At 37.5% G+C, this 19,709-nt stretch overlaps 1 protein-coding gene across 1 annotated transcript; it reads left to right on the forward strand.

Annotated features, from left to right (window-relative positions):
- Positions 1–1,007: 1,007 nt before the first annotated feature.
- Positions 1,008–19,555, forward strand: trpc1 (transient receptor potential cation channel, subfamily C, member 1). Its single transcript, XM_072450919.1, has 13 exons — positions 1,008–1,355; positions 1,805–1,959; positions 2,044–2,145; positions 3,400–3,602; positions 4,790–4,921; positions 5,839–6,034; positions 8,870–9,206; positions 11,627–11,766; positions 12,907–13,056; positions 16,853–17,037; positions 17,831–18,032; positions 18,168–18,362; positions 19,092–19,555. The coding sequence occupies exons 1-13, from the start codon at positions 1,190–1,192 to the stop codon at positions 19,317–19,319; spliced, it is 2,391 nt and encodes a 796-aa protein (XP_072307020.1). The 5' UTR covers positions 1,008–1,189; the 3' UTR covers positions 19,320–19,555.
- The last annotated feature ends 154 nt before the right edge of the window (positions 19,556–19,709 follow it).

Below are 19,709 nucleotides of genomic sequence, written 5' to 3' on the forward strand. Positions count from 1 at the left end.
TTTCATTACGAACACAACAAATGGCAAAAAATAGCAAATTTGTTCCACTTTCATAGTTTTACAAAGGTAGTAAATATTATGTTTCAATTATTATAGCATTTTATTCAGGTATTCTGTCATTATTTTTCTTATACTGTGAGGATAGCAAAATATATAAATATAGTTCTTCAACCAAATTGTTGAAAGAAAATCAAATTAAAATCTTTGATATGTTGAAGAGATCTTATTTACAAATAAGGAGTTATTGTAATCAAGAAATTTATCAAAGCATTGGCCTTTATATATTGTATACAGAAATAGAAATCAGAACTTTCAAAGGATTAATATAAATATTCATATCAATATATTAATAATCTGGACAGCCAATCTACTAAATGTATTAAACTGAAATTTCAAAGAGAGTGTAGTCTTTTTTTTCACGGACGAAGAATGGGAAAATATGTAGATATATGTACCTTACACCATTATGTTGTGTCCTGTTGCTCAAAATAAGACCAAAATTACAAGGCTTTGCAAACAATTTTACCATCCCATTCAATTTCAGAACAGTATATTTGGGCCTCAAAACCTCTGCCATGGACACAATAAATGGATGTATTTGGAACATACTTCTGGCACCTGGGAAAAAAGCCATCACATTCGACGTTGAACTAAATGGAACTTTCAGTTTGGACTTGTCTTCATTTTCTTTCATTTTGATGCCTCCTCCCTCTTCATCACTTCACTTATTTCATCCGCTCTGGTCTCGTCCTTATTGTTTTATATTTAAATCTTGAAAAAAAATAACCAAAATAATAACAATAAAAATGATGTAACCATGAATCTGGAGGAAGGAGCAGGTGGAGGCGCGAGCATGCGCACTGGACACTTCATCCGACAGCAGCATCAGGACCAAACGACCCACCAACATCCTCCCGGGCAACAAGATGGTGCTGATAAACTGGCGAAACGGAACACAACGCGTCTTTACACCCGCCCTTATGTAGCTCAGACGCGGTTTTACTGTGTGATTTGAGGGAAGAAACGGCGAGCGCGACGCGGAGACTTCCATTTTGGAGCCCGGAAAAGCGCAGCGATGCGACGACAGTGATGTGACGGTGCTTCCAGCTCGTGCGCCAACGCGATCGTCCGGGGCTCGCCTCAATGTCACCGCGCATCCCTAGTCAAACATCGTCCGCGTTGTAGTGGGATGCACATCAGTATCTGTACGTATTCGCTTTCCGCCGTGATGTCCGCTTTATACCAGGGCGCAGACGCCTCCTCCCCGGATAAATTCCTGGCCTTAAAGGACGTGAGGGAGGTGAAGGAGGAGACGACGCTGGACGAGAAGCTCTATCTGCTGGCATGTGAGAAAGGTGAGCGTGTTTATTTGTCCTGGTGGAGACACTGCATTTGCATAATAGGAGTTTAGGATCAGGACTGAGCAGCTTTTTTGACGTGACTGTGCAACACTATTTCCAGCAGCTCATCCTTCACATTTTTTGTCTTGTAAATTCCATTTGCAGCTCAGAACGCGTCGGTTACAATGGAAATTTGCCTGGAAATGACTCCAAAATGGACCTTCTCCCTCTGCAAGCCCAACCTCACAAGCACTATTTTATGTAAACAACATTAACGTGAGACAAAGTCCAGATGTGGCGTCCTACACACTTGGTGGTGCAGGGATGACTTTGATAAGTGTAGACACTAAGCAGGAGCTCTGACCATATAAAGCGAGTCTAAACATAGAGTCAAACTGTGGCCTTATAGGGGATAACGTTGCTCAAAAATTAAGTCAGTAATGATTTTATCGTCCTCAAAACAGGTGATTACTACATGGTGAAGAAGCTGCTGGAGGAGAACCGACACGGCGAGCTCAACATCAACTGCGTGGACGTTCTGGGCAGAGATGCGGTCACTATTGCCATTGAAAATGAGAACTTGGATATTCTGCAGCTGTTGCTAGACCACGGTTGTCAGGTAGTGAAGGGGTAATACTCGTGCAGCTTTTCTTTTGTGTGTGTTTGTTGTGTTTAACGTGAGCGTGAACTGTTTCCTGTCCAGGCCACGGATGCGTTGTTGGTGGCCATCGACTCTGAGGTGGTTGGAGCAGTGGACATCCTTCTCAATCACAGGCCGAGGCGATCTTCCAAGCCGTCAATCGCGGTTTGTGCCTTTGTTATTCAGCTCAACTTTGGTTCAAGATTCTGTTTATGTTTTGATGATGGAGGCAGTGGTTACGGAAACACAAAAACAGTGGGACAAATGTGATTTATTTGTTCAGGAAAGAGCAATAACCAATAATAGATCTATACGTTTCCGAGTGGAAGTGAATGTGATTCTAATGGAGAAACTGGAATTAGTTACAGCAAATCTCAAAATATGAAAAGGTGGTTTTGGCTGTGAAATTAGAAATTGGTAAGAAATAATTTGCAAAATGCCTTTAATGTAATTTATTTTATATATATATTAATTTATTATTAATTTTCCTGTTAAATACTTACAGAAATGTGACTGCACAATAGTTTTTAATTGTATCTACAAATAGACTATATCAATAATTATATGTACTTTTTGTGATTTTTGTGATAGATTTTAAAAAGAAAACTCCATCCTTTGTAAAAGAAACACAAACTAACTACATTTCTACCTTGGATATTCTGAATTGTGTCTTATTTTTTTAGTTGTAATGAGTTAAATCCATTAGCACTTAGATCTGATATTACTTAATAATTGAATCTGTATTATTGTCAACTTCCTCTTGCCTCCATCCTGGCATTTTGAACATTTTAAAGGGCCGATCTGAAAGAGAATATCACAAGTCCTCCTGATATTTGCAAACTGATCCAACATTATTTCTACATTAGTTGGTAATCTGAAATCTACCAGCAGAGGGTGATCTTTACTGGACAATAGGGGGATTTGTTTTGGCCCATGATAGTTTCCAAATAAAGACACTCAATTACAATCTCATTACAACCACATGCTCCATCTATACTTTCTTTGTGAGCCGCATTAGAGTTGTGTTATTGCTCTAATGTTTGTATGAATTGTTAATTGATAAATAATGTCTGCACTCTGTCTCGGATGTATTGCTTTTGCATTGGAGTCATGGTTAATATAATTATAATATGATAATCAACCGTTTATACAGTTTTTCCCGATGTTTTTGTTTTGTTTTTTCAATACCATCATCTACAATCATATCTTTATTACACTAAATTAACCAAATTGACTCTTAATGTTGTGAATATATGAGTACTGGATTATATTCAGAATCAGAGAAAGTTTTTTTTTGCTATTGTCAGGGCAAAAAACATAAAATTCACACACTAGGAACTTATTTTCCAACACATATGGCTTTATAGTCGATTGGCAGATCTAATTAGGCTTTGACCAGTTATCTTTTATACATTTTAGAAACTGATGCAGCGTATCCAAAACCCAGAGTATTCCACCACTATGGACGTGGCGCCGGTCATCCTGGCGGCGCACAGGAACAACTACGAGATCCTTACCATGCTGCTCAAACAGGACATCTCTCTGCCCCGGCCGCACGCCGTGGGCTGCGAGTGCACCCTCTGCAACGCCAAGAACAAGAAGGACAGTCTACGCCACTCCAGGTGAACGCCGGTCGCATGTTCTCGTCCTCACATTTCACTCCCACGTGTTTGTCGTTTGGTGAAATCGCCTGTGACGGAGCTGGGATGAGGCTGGTTGTTTTAAGCGTTTATGGTGGTATGCACATAATGAGGCTGTTGATAGTGATCCACTGGAGGTGATATAAAGCAGCAAAGAGTCAAAATGTCCCGACACAATGAGAAATAACAAGCAGCAATTCAGTTCAGACAGCATCATTATACACACAGTGGTATTTTATTATGTTAGAGTTTTCTTTGCGCCTTTTTGTATCTTAACTCTATTCAAAGTTCTAATAATCTACTTGAATTGTTAGATTTAGTTTTTTTTTTTAATCTTTTTTAATTGAAAAAATAAAAAATAAAACATAAAACAACAAAAATTAAAAAAACAAGACAAAACCAGAGAGAACAAAATCAATGAAAAATAGTCCAAAAAGAAAGTCACATTTTGTCACAAGTCGGTCAAATTTGTCAATTTTGTGATTTTCTTTTTCTTCGATTTTCCCTCTGTTATTGATATAACTCCAGTCCAGTCCTTAATGAAATATATATTTTTTTGTATTTCTAATTAATTTTTGATTGCGTAATACTTTTATTCTCCTGCTGTTCTTGCTGCTTCCTGCTGTACTCTGCATTGCAACACTGAAGTTTCCCCCGTTGTGGGACAAACAAAGGTTCTCTTATCTTCTCTTATAAAGGTTTTATTAATGGTATATGCTGTAGCTTTCTTCTGAATGTGATGCACTGGATTAAGATTAAATGTAGCTGTCAATATAAACGTGTTATAATTTCTGACGTTTAAACAAGTTTAAATCATACTGTTGCCTCAAAAATGCTGGTAAAACGTGATAAAAATGTATAAATGGTTGAACATATTTGACTTGTTTCATATGCCAAAGTATATTAGTACTAGTATATTAGTACTAGTATATTAGTAAGACACATTTTTGCTCCTTCAAGGCAAAATTCTATGTCTCTATTTCAGACATCTCATCTGCAGGGCCATTTTGTGTGCAATGTAGCTGCTCCACAGTAAGATAAATGAGTCAGTTTCCCAGGTAAACATCACCAAGGTCATCGCAGAAGCGTATAAAAAACAAGACTATCACACTATATCACAGTTTTTCTGCTTACATAAACAGTTCCATCACATCTGGTGTTTTGTGCAGGTTCCGTCTGGACATTTACCGCTGCCTGGCCAGTCCCTCGCTCATCATGTTGACGGAGGAGGATCCCATTTTGAGGGCGTTTGAACTCAGCGCTGACCTGAAGGAGCTGAGTCTGGTGGAGGTGGAGTTCAGGTACGTTCATGGTTAAAAGCACTGAAATACTGCTTTTGACAAAAAGTATGCATACATTCAAAGCCAATCAATCAATCAATCAATCAATAATATATTCAAATCTAATATGAATCCACCATCCGCCATCTGGGGCAAATTCAATATATGTCTTATTTTTACGCTTATAAAATAAGATAATACAAATTGAATTTAAAGAAAGATTAATCAAGATAAAAAAATATGCAGGAAGTAAAAAGAGGGTAGATCAACTATAGTCTATATTCTATAGTATTTTAACTTATAAATTAAACCATTAACAACTGACATCTCCACAAAATACACATTTTCACAGCATTTATTTAATTTATTGAACGCATTTTTCATGAATTTAAACCTTGTGTCCATAAGATCACAATTCTAACTAAATAATTTGACCTTAGAAGGCCTAGTTTAAATAAATCTTATACATTTTATACATCTTTCTGCTCCTTTCCATTCACTCTAATTCAGTGTTAAATCATTATTTCATATCCATGTAAAAATGACTGAAATAAAAGTGAATTATTATTATTATTTTTCACTTGTAAAGTAGAAAATGTAAAGTACACTGACGATTACTTGCACATATGCCACACTAGAATCGGGACTAAACTCAAAACAAAACATGGACTGGATCAGGACTAAACCAGGACTCGAACAGGTCCCAACAAAGCCTACATCAGGACTCAACTGGCACTTTAGTCTTAAATGATTCTCAATTATTCACGAAATTACTGCATATAATCGTTATTATGTGTAATTTGTTGCTATCACCTCAGCCAGTTAATGCTCCGTACTTATCATCACTGGAACAAATGCGTTCCCTCTGTTGCTGCTGCTGATACTAAACTCAATCCCCTCGTGCGTAAACCCGATCATATCTTGTTTGGCTCGTGCAGGAACGACTACGAGGAGCTGGCAAAGCAGTGCAAGATGTTTGCCAAGGATCTGCTGGCTCAGGCCCGCAACTCCAGAGAACTGGAAGTCATTCTAAATCACACCTCCAACGAGGACCACGTGAACAAAAGAGGTCTGATGGAGGAGCGCATGAACCTGAGCCGCCTCAAACTCGCCATCAAGTACAATCAGAAAGAGGTTTGTTTTGTCTTGGGTTTTAGATAAGAGAGCGTAAACTATTGTGTGGATTACATAAAGAAGCAAGAGTACACTGACCTACTCCTCCCACTCGTGTGTAGGCTCATCGGATATGTGTGGGCGAAAGCTTTTTCTCAAGGTTTTTTCTTCATAATTTTTATTTTGTTTTTTGTTTTTCAAGACAAAATATCTGCCAGTTTGCCCTTGAGTTTTACAGTAACTCAAGTTTGGAAAATATCAAAACTGGGCAAATGATTTCACTCGAAACAAGAACACATATGAATGCAGTAAATAGTAATAACATAACCTATTAAATACAAACTACTGGTACTCAAAATGACAAAATGTAGGATTAAAATGGATAATTAAAGCAGATTTTCATGAAAGTTGAGGCCGCGAGCACAGCTTCAGAACAGCTTTTTCAATGTGAAAGTGAATATGGAGGAGCACTAAAGGCAGTGGTGGAAAGTACAAAAGTAAAAATACTGAACGTTACCAACGTTTTTGGTATCTGTACTTCTAAACCTATTGTGCTTTTGTCTTTTATATAGTTTTAATATGCAGGGATCTCTCTAAATACAACTTCTAGTGGTTTAATGATAAGTGGCAACAATTATAATATGGTTAAAAGCTCCTAAAAGTAGATTTTGCATCATCTGTCCCCTTTAAATGATTTTTACAGCGAAAACTTTGACTTTACTATAGACTACTACAACTTTAGAGCAGTTAGCTGTACTTTCTACTTCACTGCATTTTCTTTTAACTGGACTGAAAAGTAGAAGGTACTATTCAAATGCTTTGAGGGATTATTTTGACAATCTGCATACAAACTTTGAGTAAGTGTGTTTAATTGTTACTGTTGAACAAAAATAAATAAATCTGTAAATGATAATGAAATCAGAGTGAAATACGTTTACTTTTTACTCTTAAAATACTTCAATACTTCGTACATTTTTGTAAAAGAAAATATGCTTTTAAGTGAGGCTTTTTTGCTCCTGTATCTGTACTTTTACTTACCGACAAGTAACAAATCTGTGTACTTTTTCTACCACTGACAAGGACAGCCAATCAGCTCATCCCAAAGTGACACATACTGAAGCACTATTTCTCTTTTGTACAAGTTTGCAGCCGATAAAATGTTTTACTATTTGAATGAGGACAGCATTTAGTTCTTGTTAGGGAAAAATGAATCTGCTCATGTTAGAAAAGGACAGTTAGATGGCACCAACACAGATAGAAATGTCAACAGTGATAAAACTGGAGGTGTCCTTGTTAAGACTATGAAGGAGATGGAACATTCTATAACAGTTCTGCTTTTACAGACTGTACTACTTCATGAGGAAAGTGTTTTTCTTTTTGAACTCATTCAGACATTCAGTTTCAGCAGTATATAATTCACTATATACAGTACTGAACCCTCTCACCTGCCTAAAGTGCAGTATTATACTTATAGTTGACGACCTGACTGACACATTGGCAGAAGGAGATAATAATAATGCCTCTTATTGGCTGGTGGGCTATACATCTGCTCTTGTACTTCATCCACATACTTGAGTTAAAATATGGCAGAAACGACTGTAAGACCCTCAGGCAGCGGCAGTCAAACACCAGCTTATCTGAAAGTGAAGAAGCCGTGGGTCAAATGTACAGCTGCTGGTGTTTTAAACGTACAACTCATTTATCAGGAGGGAGAGTGTAGTTCAGCCATCTTTTCTTTTTCTTTTCTTTTCTTTTTCTTTTGAATACCAGTTGCTTTGATTGGGAAAGATTGACACTTATCACATGCTAAACTGCACAATGTCACTAAACACTAGGCAATAAACACACGATTACTCTGAACTATTTGACTCAAGACATTTGCACGTATAAATATTGTGGAAAAACTGTAAAATACTAATGTTTTCTCTGCTGTTCAGTTGCAGTTTGATAGCTTTTGTTTAGTTGCTTGTATCACTAGAACTTTTTTTCCTGCATAAAGGTCAAATATTTTAGTATGATGACTATGAACTAGATTAAAAAAAAGTATGCTGTTTACTGTTTGCAAATGTACTGTATATGTTTCAGCGTCCTGTTTGTTGGTGACATTTTGAGGACTTTAAACCATTCAAAAGATAAAATAACAAAAGTATTGGTAATTGCTATAGAAAGAAGGGCTACAATTAACTATTATTTTAGAAATCATCTAGTCAAATGATTATTCATAGTACATTGAGACTTTTCAAATAGATTATACAAGGTTGAATTTGGGAGCTTCTATATGGACAATTATTAGTGTATTATTGATGTAAATTTTAAATTGGTTATTCCTTTTCAACATTTTGATTCAATAATCTCACTGTCTATAAAAACATCACAACAATTTGTTGTAACCCTATTATCAAGTGCTATTTTTTCATCATTCTAAAACCCATGGATTGGCAATACAGTATACACCTTTTTATTTTTGTATTTTTATTAGAACAAAAACAAAAACAGAACAACAACAATAGAAACAAACAAAAACCCACAAAGAACGAGCTGGACCAGGGAGAACATAAGGTAAGTAAAGGAATAAAAGAAGAAAATAAGGGAGTGGCATCAGAATAAAAGAGAAAAAAAAGAGAATTAGAGTTCTTAATAATTGTCCCATTTTTTCCATTGTTTTTTAAATTTGCCTTTATTTCCTGAGGTTATTTTTTCCACTGTGCGTATGTTAGTTTTATATTTCTGTTTGTACAAATGAGCCGCTGCAAACGAAATATCATCCTGAAAATAATGAATGAAATATATCTATCAAATGCAGAACAATTATTAAAACATATCACACTTCTTCTTCTTCTTCTTCTCTCGCTCCAGTTCGTGTCCCAGTCCAATTGCCAGCAGTTCCTGAACACGGTGTGGTTCGGGGAGACGGCCAGTTACCGGCGTAAGCACACGTGTCTGAAGATCGCCACGGTGCTGAGTGTGACCGTGCTGTGGCCCCTGCTCTCCGTGTGTTACCTCCTGGTGCCGCGCTCCCGTGTGGGCCACATCATACACACGCCCTTCGTCAAGTTCATCATCCACAGCGCCTCCTACCTGACCTTCCTGCTACTGCTCAACCTCTACTCGCTGGTCTACAACGAGGGCATGAAGAACACCATGGGCCCCGCGCTGGAGATGATCGACTACCTGCTCATTCTCTGGATCGTAGGTCAGCTGTTTTCTACTTTTATGTATTTGTGTTTATGTTGACAATCTGTTCAATTATGACACCGTGCTGAATGTTTTTGTGGGAAATTGGCCCAAAGAGGAGGTTGAGATTGTTTGGTGTCAGTTCTAAAATAACCTTCTCTAATGCAGTATTGGAGAGGCTAGTGAGGAATGGCAGGACAAAACAAAACTTCAAAAGCTCCGAAATGCGCAATGAGAATTATTGAAAGCAGTGACCGCCCATGGAAAATATTTTCTAGAAAACGACTATCTATGCATCTATATCTTCGAATAACTTCTTGTTCTCACAGTTTCAGGCAGACCACATAGCATAAGTTAAAATGAAAAACAAATGTACAGCATAAGAAATAATAATATCTTGTGTGGACTATTCAAATAGGTAACATTAAATATAACCTAAATGTGATTTATTCAAATTTTCTTGGGGGAGGACCCTCAAAACCCTCTTTACATTTGCCTATTTCTGATTGTAAAAAGGAAAATGTAATTGGTGTAAATGCATTTTTTCTCACCAGTCCACTGCTGATGTTTGTATTTCATTATATTCCACTGTTGTGTCCATTTATTTACACAGTGTGTTGTTTTGTGGGCCACAACCAAAGTCTTGTTCAGGGCCTCCTGAGGCCGACGTTTTAGAAGTTAAGTTATCTGGATAATGAAATCTGTATTTATTGTGTAAAAGCCCAGCTTTTAGTTCTTTTGCACAACAAACTTAACCGTCTTTGGTATCTCAGTGACCTATATGGTTACATTGTAATCCTAACAATATTATTATTTGAATCTGATTGTAACAGGCTTATGAACTGTCACTTAAATGGTACACATGTTGAAATGATGTGAATTATGTGTGACTGTGTGTGCACTTTTATGTCACACAATATTATGCCAATCCAACAGAAAACATGTCTTGAGGTTTGATTATCAGACAAACATGAAACGTCTGTAAAAATGTGCAGATATATTCCCTTATGTGATAGTATAAAACATATTATTATTGATTGAATTTACCGGTACTATAAACTATATACTCGGTAGTCACATTTTCTATGACTTCAAAACAAAATTCTAAATATCATCCAAATTTCGGAAGATAAAGAAAGAAATAAAAGCACTTAAATTAGAACACAGACCATAGATTTGTAGCTCTTTCTGTGGAAATGGCCGACCGCCTCCTCCTCAGCCAAGAGCCCATTTGACTCAGCGTTCAGTGGTCGTAATGGCTTCTCTGCACAGCTGTGATCTTGCACTTCAGCATCCTCCGGCTCAGTATCATCCAGCAAATATCACGCTTTAACAGACAAGTCTCACCAGTACGTCAGGTGTGGCCATGTTTAGGTCACTGCGAAAGCTTCTAATGGTTGTTTATTTACTGAGATGCCAAAACCTGTGAGAATAGCTTGACAATGTATTTACAAAGTGTTCATTTCATTTGCTTGTGTTAGTCCTCCCACTCTCTCATCAACATGCTGTTCTTTCCCTGATATTCCCAAGAGTAAAATGCCTCAAATGAATGGGAAAACAGACAAACTATCTAACCGTCTGTGCATCTGTGTTTATGCGTCTGGATGTCTGTTTTTCCATACATAAAGGGAGGATGATTCAGATCTGAAGTGATCTAAAACTAGAATGTTGTTTTTTGTCATTTTTCACTCCTAAGTACTGCTTATAGTGGCACATTACACATCATTTACTTTACTTACATGGCTTTGATGGCAATGTGTTTAATATTGGTGATGCAAAAGGATAAAGAGTGTGGTAATTTATATTAAAAAGAATAGGCCTTGCTATATACACTTATACAGCCACCTATGTTAACAAAGATCAGCTAATAGTAAAATCCATGTATTATTATGTTGTATAGTAATAAATCACGTAATACACTTTACCCTCTACATTTTTGTGTTTTGTAGACAGTAAAGCACACAACATAGGACAGTAAAAAATAATAAGATAAGAAAAAGAGAAAATATGTACATAAATTACAAAACTTCATTGACATTGACACTTAGCCTCAGGAACAAGACCAAACCAAGTCTAAATCTGGACTAAACTGGGCTCAAACCAGGAGAAGTTTCTTAAAGTTTGAATGTGAAGAGCCCATTGTTTTGTTTCCACTTTTGTACAATACTACTACTGTTTCTACCATTAATATTAAGTTTTATAGTTTTATGTTTTTGTCCAAATCCTCTCAGACATCTCTCAGTTCTCCGTCACATGACACATATTATCCTCAATAATACCCTGCTTCATGTGTACAATCCTGTTTCGCTTGGACTCTTTCTATAATAATACAACTGGAGGCTGAATCTGGAATCCATTTGCCTTAGATAGTAATAAAATGTCTTTTCCGATGCCGCCTCAGTGTGTATTTTAAATGCTTTTGTCTGATCTGTGCTTTAGGCATGGTGTGGTCAGACGTGAAGCGTTTGTGGTACGAGGGCCTGGAAGATTTTCTGGAAGAATCCAGGAATCAGTTGAGCTTCGTCATGAATTCCCTTTACCTTGCGACCTTTGCCCTCAGGATTGTTGCCCACAGCAAGGTAGCAACACTCGCACAAGCTATTAGAAAGGGTTAGCTAATGGTCTGTGAACACTCAGCAATAGTACAGGGAAGAAAACACATATGTCCCCGCTTGGACGAAAGGGCAAACATTTTGTAAATCACACTGTATATTATTTTTTCTTGGTCACGTCTATATCCCCTTTTTAAAGTTTGGTGCAATTTTGAGGATTTTCACTTGACGTTATAAGGTCTATCTGCCTGAACCAATTAAAACATAGAACGTTTAAATTGACCAATCACATTTAACTGCATTGGGACGTTAATGTTCTATATTTTTTCAGCTTTTCTTCTTAAGAAAAGGCATTTCAGACATAATTTTAAATACATCTTTATGTATTGATAAGTTATGAGTGAAAAAAGTTGATGAAACCTGTGGTTCCTTCCTCTGAAGGCTACTTTTGCACAAGTAAAACACAGTTATCTGTTAGCTTGCGGTCAATGGTCCGACACGGCGGCCGGACTCAAACCGAACAGCACGAGCCCGACCGGATGAATTCTCAAGTGTTTGTGAAACAAATGTTGCGAGAATGCATCTGGTCAGGTAACCAAGTCTAGGAATCATTTAGTATATTAACATCTGAAAATGTAGGAAAGTCCAACTTTAACTGTTAAATCTGTCTATTTGCTCGCCTAAACCTTTTATCATGTACACACACTGATCAGTTAAAATCAAATAAATACATTTTCTCTAGACCCTCAGGATGACCTTTATCCCCATGTAGTAAATGTATCCATCCTTTGTTTTTACATACAGGTGGTCAAAATGATAAATCTCAAAATCTCCAAACAATAGCTAGAACCTTATCATTCAAAAGGGACAATTTATTTTTCAAGAACAAGAATATGTCTAGGTTTTGGATCATGTGCAAGACTTATAGGATCCATTTCCAAGTCATCCACGCCACATATTTTATTTATAAAAAGCATTCCCAAAGTGCTGCAAATTGTCAAATATAAAATAAATATATAATAATTTGACAATAATAATAATATATATATATATATATATATATAGATATATATATAGATATAGATATCTATATTTTGACTGCACAATAGTCTATGTTGTGTCCTTTTTGAGTGGTCTGTCGCAGTGTTATGTTTCATGGTGTTGCAGTTCAAGAATGTGGCGGACACCGAGAGGAAGAACTGGGACGCCTTCCACCCCATCCTGGTGGCCGAGGGTCTGTTTGCCTTCGCTAACGTTCTCAGCTACCTGCGACTTTTCTACATGTACACCACCAGCTCCATACTGGGGCCGCTGCAGGTACCACTCACGTGACGCCACACAGCGCCCCCGGTGGTGACACAAACTTTTAGAATTGCATGTTGGAGAGAAAAACTAAATCAGGATTGTTTGTTTGTCAGACTTTTGAGAAAATAAGGTTTTTGGTGTTGGATTAGACCTCAAGAAAATGCTGAAATCTTTGGCATTTTTGCATGATTGCGAGATAGGGCTGGAGTCTGTCGAAGGAATCAATGTCCATGTGGTTGTGTGACCATAAATGACTTTGTGGTTGCCATAAGATACTGTATTTTTTCATGGGTCACGATTTCGATATGATTTCGATTTTGTTGGGCCTCAGAAGAACAAAAACATGTGCTACTTTTTCTGTTATTTTGCTAAACGAAACAGAACATTTAAAAAAAATTACAATATGCATTAATGTGGTCCATAGTCAATTAATTCAGGAGCCTGTTGTTGATTTTGTTAATTAATTGATTATTGTTCAGAATTTATGAGAATCTCATAAGGTTTATTAGACATAAAATCACCATCAGACCTTTCAATTATGTGCATTTTACATAGAATTAAATGTATTTTTCAAATCGTCCTCAGCAGCAGCTCCTCCACCTCTAATAAAAACACATCTACTCTCCTCTATTTATCACGAAACAAATTATACTAAGTAAATGTTTCCAAACGGGTACACAGGAAAACTTGATGGATAATGCCTTAAAGAAAGATGCGTGTGAACTATGAGCACCTTTAATTACTGACACGCAAAGCCAAACGTTGTCTTAGAGTTTTTCAAAGTTCATATCTTATTAATTCCTGGGTCAATTTAAATGTAAAAGTAAAAGTGTCCGTTGCAAACTGCTGATCCAAAAATGAAAGCAAAACAAGCACCCTTGCCAACTTTAAAGTATCAGATAGTAGTATGGGCACATTTCACATTATATACCCATTCTTTCCTGCCGTGGCATCTTTTCAACTATAAAAAGTGCGCAGTGACTCAAAGATGACAAACTACTACTATTCTACTGCTTTTGGTTGGTACATGAGTATAAGAGCTTTGCTACAGCCCGCTTCAGTCCAGGTCTAATGCCATGTTGGAGGTCTCTGCTTTTTGAGTAGCTAAACAACCTTGAGCTGTGGTGTTAAACTGTGAGCAGATCAGGTAAACATGGAATAAACAAACCCAGCTGACACAACATTCTTCCGAGCATCTGTTAAACATAGATTTATCACAAAAACATGTTGGCTGCCATTATTTTTGCTCCGCCACTGTAACATATTGCAGAAAAAAAACACATTGCACTGATTATTCTTGTAGTTGGTATTCTGGTCATATAAGCAAAATTAGTTCACAAAAGTAACATTTAAACCTTCTACTTTCTGGTAGAACACAACAAACTGTTTTAGAACACATTTGCTTGCGTAAATGAACACTAACATCTTTTACCCATTTTAAACTTTGCATTTCATGTGTCAACTTCGCAACTCGACTTCCTGCTTGACATGTGAACAAAGTCTTCTGATTGGTCGATACGTTTCTAACTCGTGTCGTGTTTACTTGCAGCCAGCTGTTGTAACATTAACTGACACGTTGCTGGTTAAAACTGCACTATATTTACCTCGCTTACCTCACGTATTAAAAAATGTGTCCAGGTATGCAACGAGCTCAGTTTAAATATAACTATTTCCTGTCATTAACTGAAGAACCTATTAGTGGTTTGTCTATAAAACATTCTAATGAACCTGTAGACTGTTAATTATTTCGAGTTGTAACTAAAAATCCCTCTTATTCGTCCCCTTCCCCCCTTCTCCTCTCCTCACGGGCCCTGTGACATCACCGTCTGGCCTACCGCTATGGAAAAACGATTAACTGTTGGAAATACATGTGTCCTTGTGTATCCACGACCGCACTCACATGGCAGACACACCCACTCGTGCACAGGAGGCGGCATATTTCAATACAGAGAGTGTGCTGTAAAAGGTAGCTCGACACATGCCGGCAGACAGTGAGTCAGTCCGATGTGTTCAAGTGGAAAACATGGATGCCCTGACCTAAACTTTAAGCCTGTTCTAAAGGGAATGAGATGGGAAATACAGTCTAGAGAGAATGGCTATGATGCTGATGCAGACAGTGAGATGGCAAATGACCCAGACTGTGAATCAGCAATTGTCAATACAAATGACACCTATTCACATACCGGTATGTAAAATCAACATAGTTCACCTGTTTTGGACTAATGACATCACATCTAATTGATAATGACTTTCGATATTTAAATGATCTATATGTTTAGGATTTCCAGGGAAGAAAAAAACTGTACTTTTTCATGAAAACCAGTTGCATATGTGGTATGTATGCATCTGTAGATACAATCATAATAAAAACCATTGTGAGGTGAACTTAGCGCTAAGTATTTGTCCAGCACAATCTAAAATCTGGATTTTGACCTAAGCTACCGGTATATGATATTATCAACATTTATAGAGCTTTATATAGATGTTGATAATACCATTAATGTTGTTTTGAAGATATGCATCATTTGAATATGGAGTATATTATTTATAGTAAAAAAAGCAACAACAAAAAAATGCATTCATTCATTTTCTACCACTTGTTCCCCGTGACAGTGGCTTTGGGCCTTAGGCGGGGTACACCCAGCTCCTCGCAGGGTAAAAATAAAAATGAAAAATGTCATGTTGTAAATTTTCAAATAAGGGCATATGGTGATATATCTGAGCTTTTGCCATTCATTTGACAGACATATCAGATTTTTTGGGATAATTAAGCCTCAACTAATATGTTTAAAGACACAATATTGTCCGATTATTGTTATCAGGATACTTTGGTGCCGTTTGAACAAGTACTAGTTCATGTTGACCTCGTTTGCATTTGCACATTGAGACACATCCTCTGCGTCATCGAGGTGAAGAGCTGTAACCCTCCACATTCCTCTGTGTTTGTACAGTACAGATTTAACCTGGCTGTTAGACTCTTATTGGACAAGCTCAGACCCTAAATCAAACGTGACTCAAACAGAAAGTACCAAAAGAAATGTGCTTTGTGCAAGGTTCATCTTCTCCTCTGGTCGCTACACTATGTTTAGTTCAATCTTCATGTCTGATGGAGTGGTCATTTCAGACACTGGACACAGTCTGTTTGAGTGTCTCCTGTAAACAGAAGGACCGAGACAGGTGTATTTATGTTTATTATATCAAATCATGAAATAAAAATGACATGAAAGCATTTGGATAAGAGCTTTTATAAATCCTAGATGTCTCATAATGGTAAAATCGACCAAACAATTCAATTCAATTCAATTCAACCTTATGTGTCAAGTTAATATCTTTAAGGTGCGTTCACACTTTACTCCTAAATTGAGCCCACTTTAGTCCTGTTGGTCATGTTCTAGTTATTTTTTAGTTCTAGTCTTGTCCAGGTTATGTTTCTAGTCCTGGTTTAGTCCCAATTTTGATGTGGTGAATGTGCAGGCGTACATACAAGTTCAACAAAATTCACAAAATTGCACAAATATCTGTGTAAAATAGAGGGCATAAAAATGATTTATTGACCAGATATAGACCTAATGCACAGCACTGTTTTCCTTTTAGTCCATAAATAAGGCCTTTGGAATGAGGTGGGGAGACTTGTGTGTCTTCCGTGTTTGTCAGCCTCACCTCAGGCAGAAATAAATCGCTTTGCTTTCCCCACAGGGTCAGTCTCTTACAAGGGCAGATGCTGGAAAACAAGCTTTTAGTCAGTCTGTCAAGCCCTGTGCACCATGGTATTAAATGTCTTCTAACAGTATGTCTTGTGTCCCGACAGATCTCTATGGGCCAGATGCTGCAGGAGTTTGGGAAGTTCCTGGGCCTCTTTCTATTGGTTCTGTTTTCCTTTACTATCGGAATGACCCAGCTGTACGGAACCGAGATGAGAGACCGCGATAAGAAACCGCCCAAAGACTGCGAGGGCATCTTCTGTGAACAGCAAAGCAACGACGCCTTCCACTCGTAAGGGACAGACTCAAGTACACACAACAGGGTCACGCACAAGTACGAGTACAAGCACAAATACTCCAGAACTGTTTACTTAAATGCACTGCCACAACCATTTTAGGTGGGTTTTCATTGACATCACAGCATCCCATTCGTAATATTTTGGTTCTATTACTGCTATCGCAACTATTAAAGGAAATATATTGTGCAAAATCAACATTAATGAGCTTTTCACCTTGTTACAACAGTGTTTCCTCATCATTAGTTTACTCAAAGTTGTATTTTGATTGATCCATGTATGTTTGAGTTATCCTGTAGTGTCCTGCATCTGAAGCCTGAGTATTCAGAAAATTCCTGTTTTCACTTACCCCCTATCTCCGCCCACATCCCTGGTTATAATCATTTGACAAAGTAAGACGCTGCGTTACACATGCAGGCTTTTAAAATGTTCTGTAGCCACTTTTCTCAAATAAAAACATGAAAATGCTGCTTGTTACGCTAAAATGACACTATGAAGAGGCGGGGCTTATCAATTCTGCAGATTCGAACAGGAAGTCAATGGACCTGTTTCTATTACTAAGTCGTTTTAAATCAATATTGTGGTTTATGAATGAACAAAATGTAAAAATATGATCTACTTATGTTGTAGTCCAATACTAAGTTCCTTAAAAAACATCATATTATCTCCTTTAAAACATTCGAGTGTCACTTAAACTGCTGCAAGATGAAAGTTGGTCTGTATTTTGAACAATACACATTCCACATAAGGCATCCATTTGTAACAATTTACCATCTATTTGCGTTACAGGTTCATGGGGACGTGCTATGCTTTGTTCTGGTACATTTTCTCTTTGGCCCACGTTGCACTCTTCGTCACCCGGATCAGCTACACCGAGGAGCTGCGTTCCTTTGTGGGCGCCATGATCATCGGCACTTACAACATCGTGGTGGTAATCGTGCTGACCAAACTGCTGGTCGCCATGCTGCACAAGAGCTTCAGGCAAATAGCTGTGAGTGGAACGCGTGAAATGCCACGACTAGTTTGATTTGAATCTGTAACATAAGTTCACATGGAGCCAGTTTAACCAGCACATTAGATTGGTGCTCTTTGTTCTCTCATTGCATGTTTGGACTGTTGTGTGCAGAATCACGAGGATAAGGAGTGGAAGTTTGCGAGGGCCAAGCTGTGGCTAAGCTACTTTGACGACAAGTGCACCCTGCCTCCACCGTTCAACATTCTCCCCTCTCCCAAAACTGTGTGCTACTTGGTGACCAGTATGAGAAAGTGGATCTGTTCACACACGTCCAAGGGCAAAGTCAAAAGACAGAACAGCCTCAAGGTAACGGTCTAAAAACATATATCAATATCACATATTAATATGAAACTGGACTATTAGTCACCTGCCTTCAGGGCTGTGTAGATATTTAAGTATGAATCAAGATCATGATTATGCTTTGCTATTATTACCATATAACTAATATATTATGATTGTTTTAATTAAGGCTGCAACACTTGATCGACTAATTGTGATTAATCGACTATAAAAACAATCATAGTTGTATTTTGATTATCGTTATCTCGACTGTACAGACTCAAAAGCAAGTACAAAGAGACCTTTTATAACAAAGACAGTGGCGAAAAATAATACAAATTATACACTATTCATAGATACTTTTCAGTCACCATATTTAAACTTTGATTTGGTTAAAAATTTATTCGAAAAGTGTCAATGTAAAATGGAAATATTAGTTAATCAAGTCGATTAATAATTCAAATAAATGTATTATTCATGCCCAGGTTAACTTTTGCCAGTGCATAAATCATAGGCTAAATTTTTTTTTAAAAAATATTAAATCATGACCCAAGTTATTGTATTTGTTAATTATCATGGATTTTTTTCTTCCTTAATGACCAATTCCACTGCTCATACACATGTAAATCTTTTGTCAAAATGTTTCTCCTGTAATACTCTCACATTTCTTCTATTAGTTTATACAGATGAACTATAGTCAGCTGTTACCAAAGATACACCTCACCTTCTAACGACGTACTGTTTGTTTCTCTTTAGGAATGGAGGAACCTGAAGCAGAAGCGTGACGAGAACTACCAGAAGATCATGTGTTGCTTGGTTCACCGTTACTTAACCTCCACGCGGCAGAAGATGCAGAGCACGGACCAGGCCACAGTGGAAAACCTCAACGATTTGCGACAAGATCTGTCCAAGTTTCGCAACGAGATGAGAGACCTGCTCGGCTTCCGGACGTCCAAATATGCGATGTTCTACCCCAGGAGCTAAGAACTGACTCTGTGATCCATGCTTTTCCTCCTTTTCACGCTGTGCGACCACTGACCGGAGCATGTACACAAAGCTCTTTCATATAGAGGCATTTTGGAACCGCATTCTACATATTATACAGTATTGTCTACCAAAGTGTCCAAACTCAGGCCTCTAAGTATTATTCAGCTTTTTGTAAATGAAGGAAGCCATTCTTTACAATGGAAATGCAAATAAATGTTTATGTATGCTTATAACTCTTGTTCCTGACTCAATTCTTTAAACTGCGTAGGTTGATGGATGTGTCAGTTGTGCTCTGGCCCTCAGTAGGTCAAATTCAAAGTATTATAAGTAGTATTAGCATGAAGTATTTGACATTCTACATAATGCAAGCAAAGACAAGAAAACAAA

The sequence above is a fragment of the Eucyclogobius newberryi genome, unplaced genomic scaffold (genome assembly GCF_026437365.1).
Source record: "Eucyclogobius newberryi isolate DKJ021-1_F unplaced genomic scaffold, fEucNew1.0.hap1 SCAF_18, whole genome shotgun sequence".
NCBI classification, from domain to species: Eukaryota; Metazoa; Chordata; class Actinopteri; order Gobiiformes; family Gobiidae; genus Eucyclogobius; species Eucyclogobius newberryi.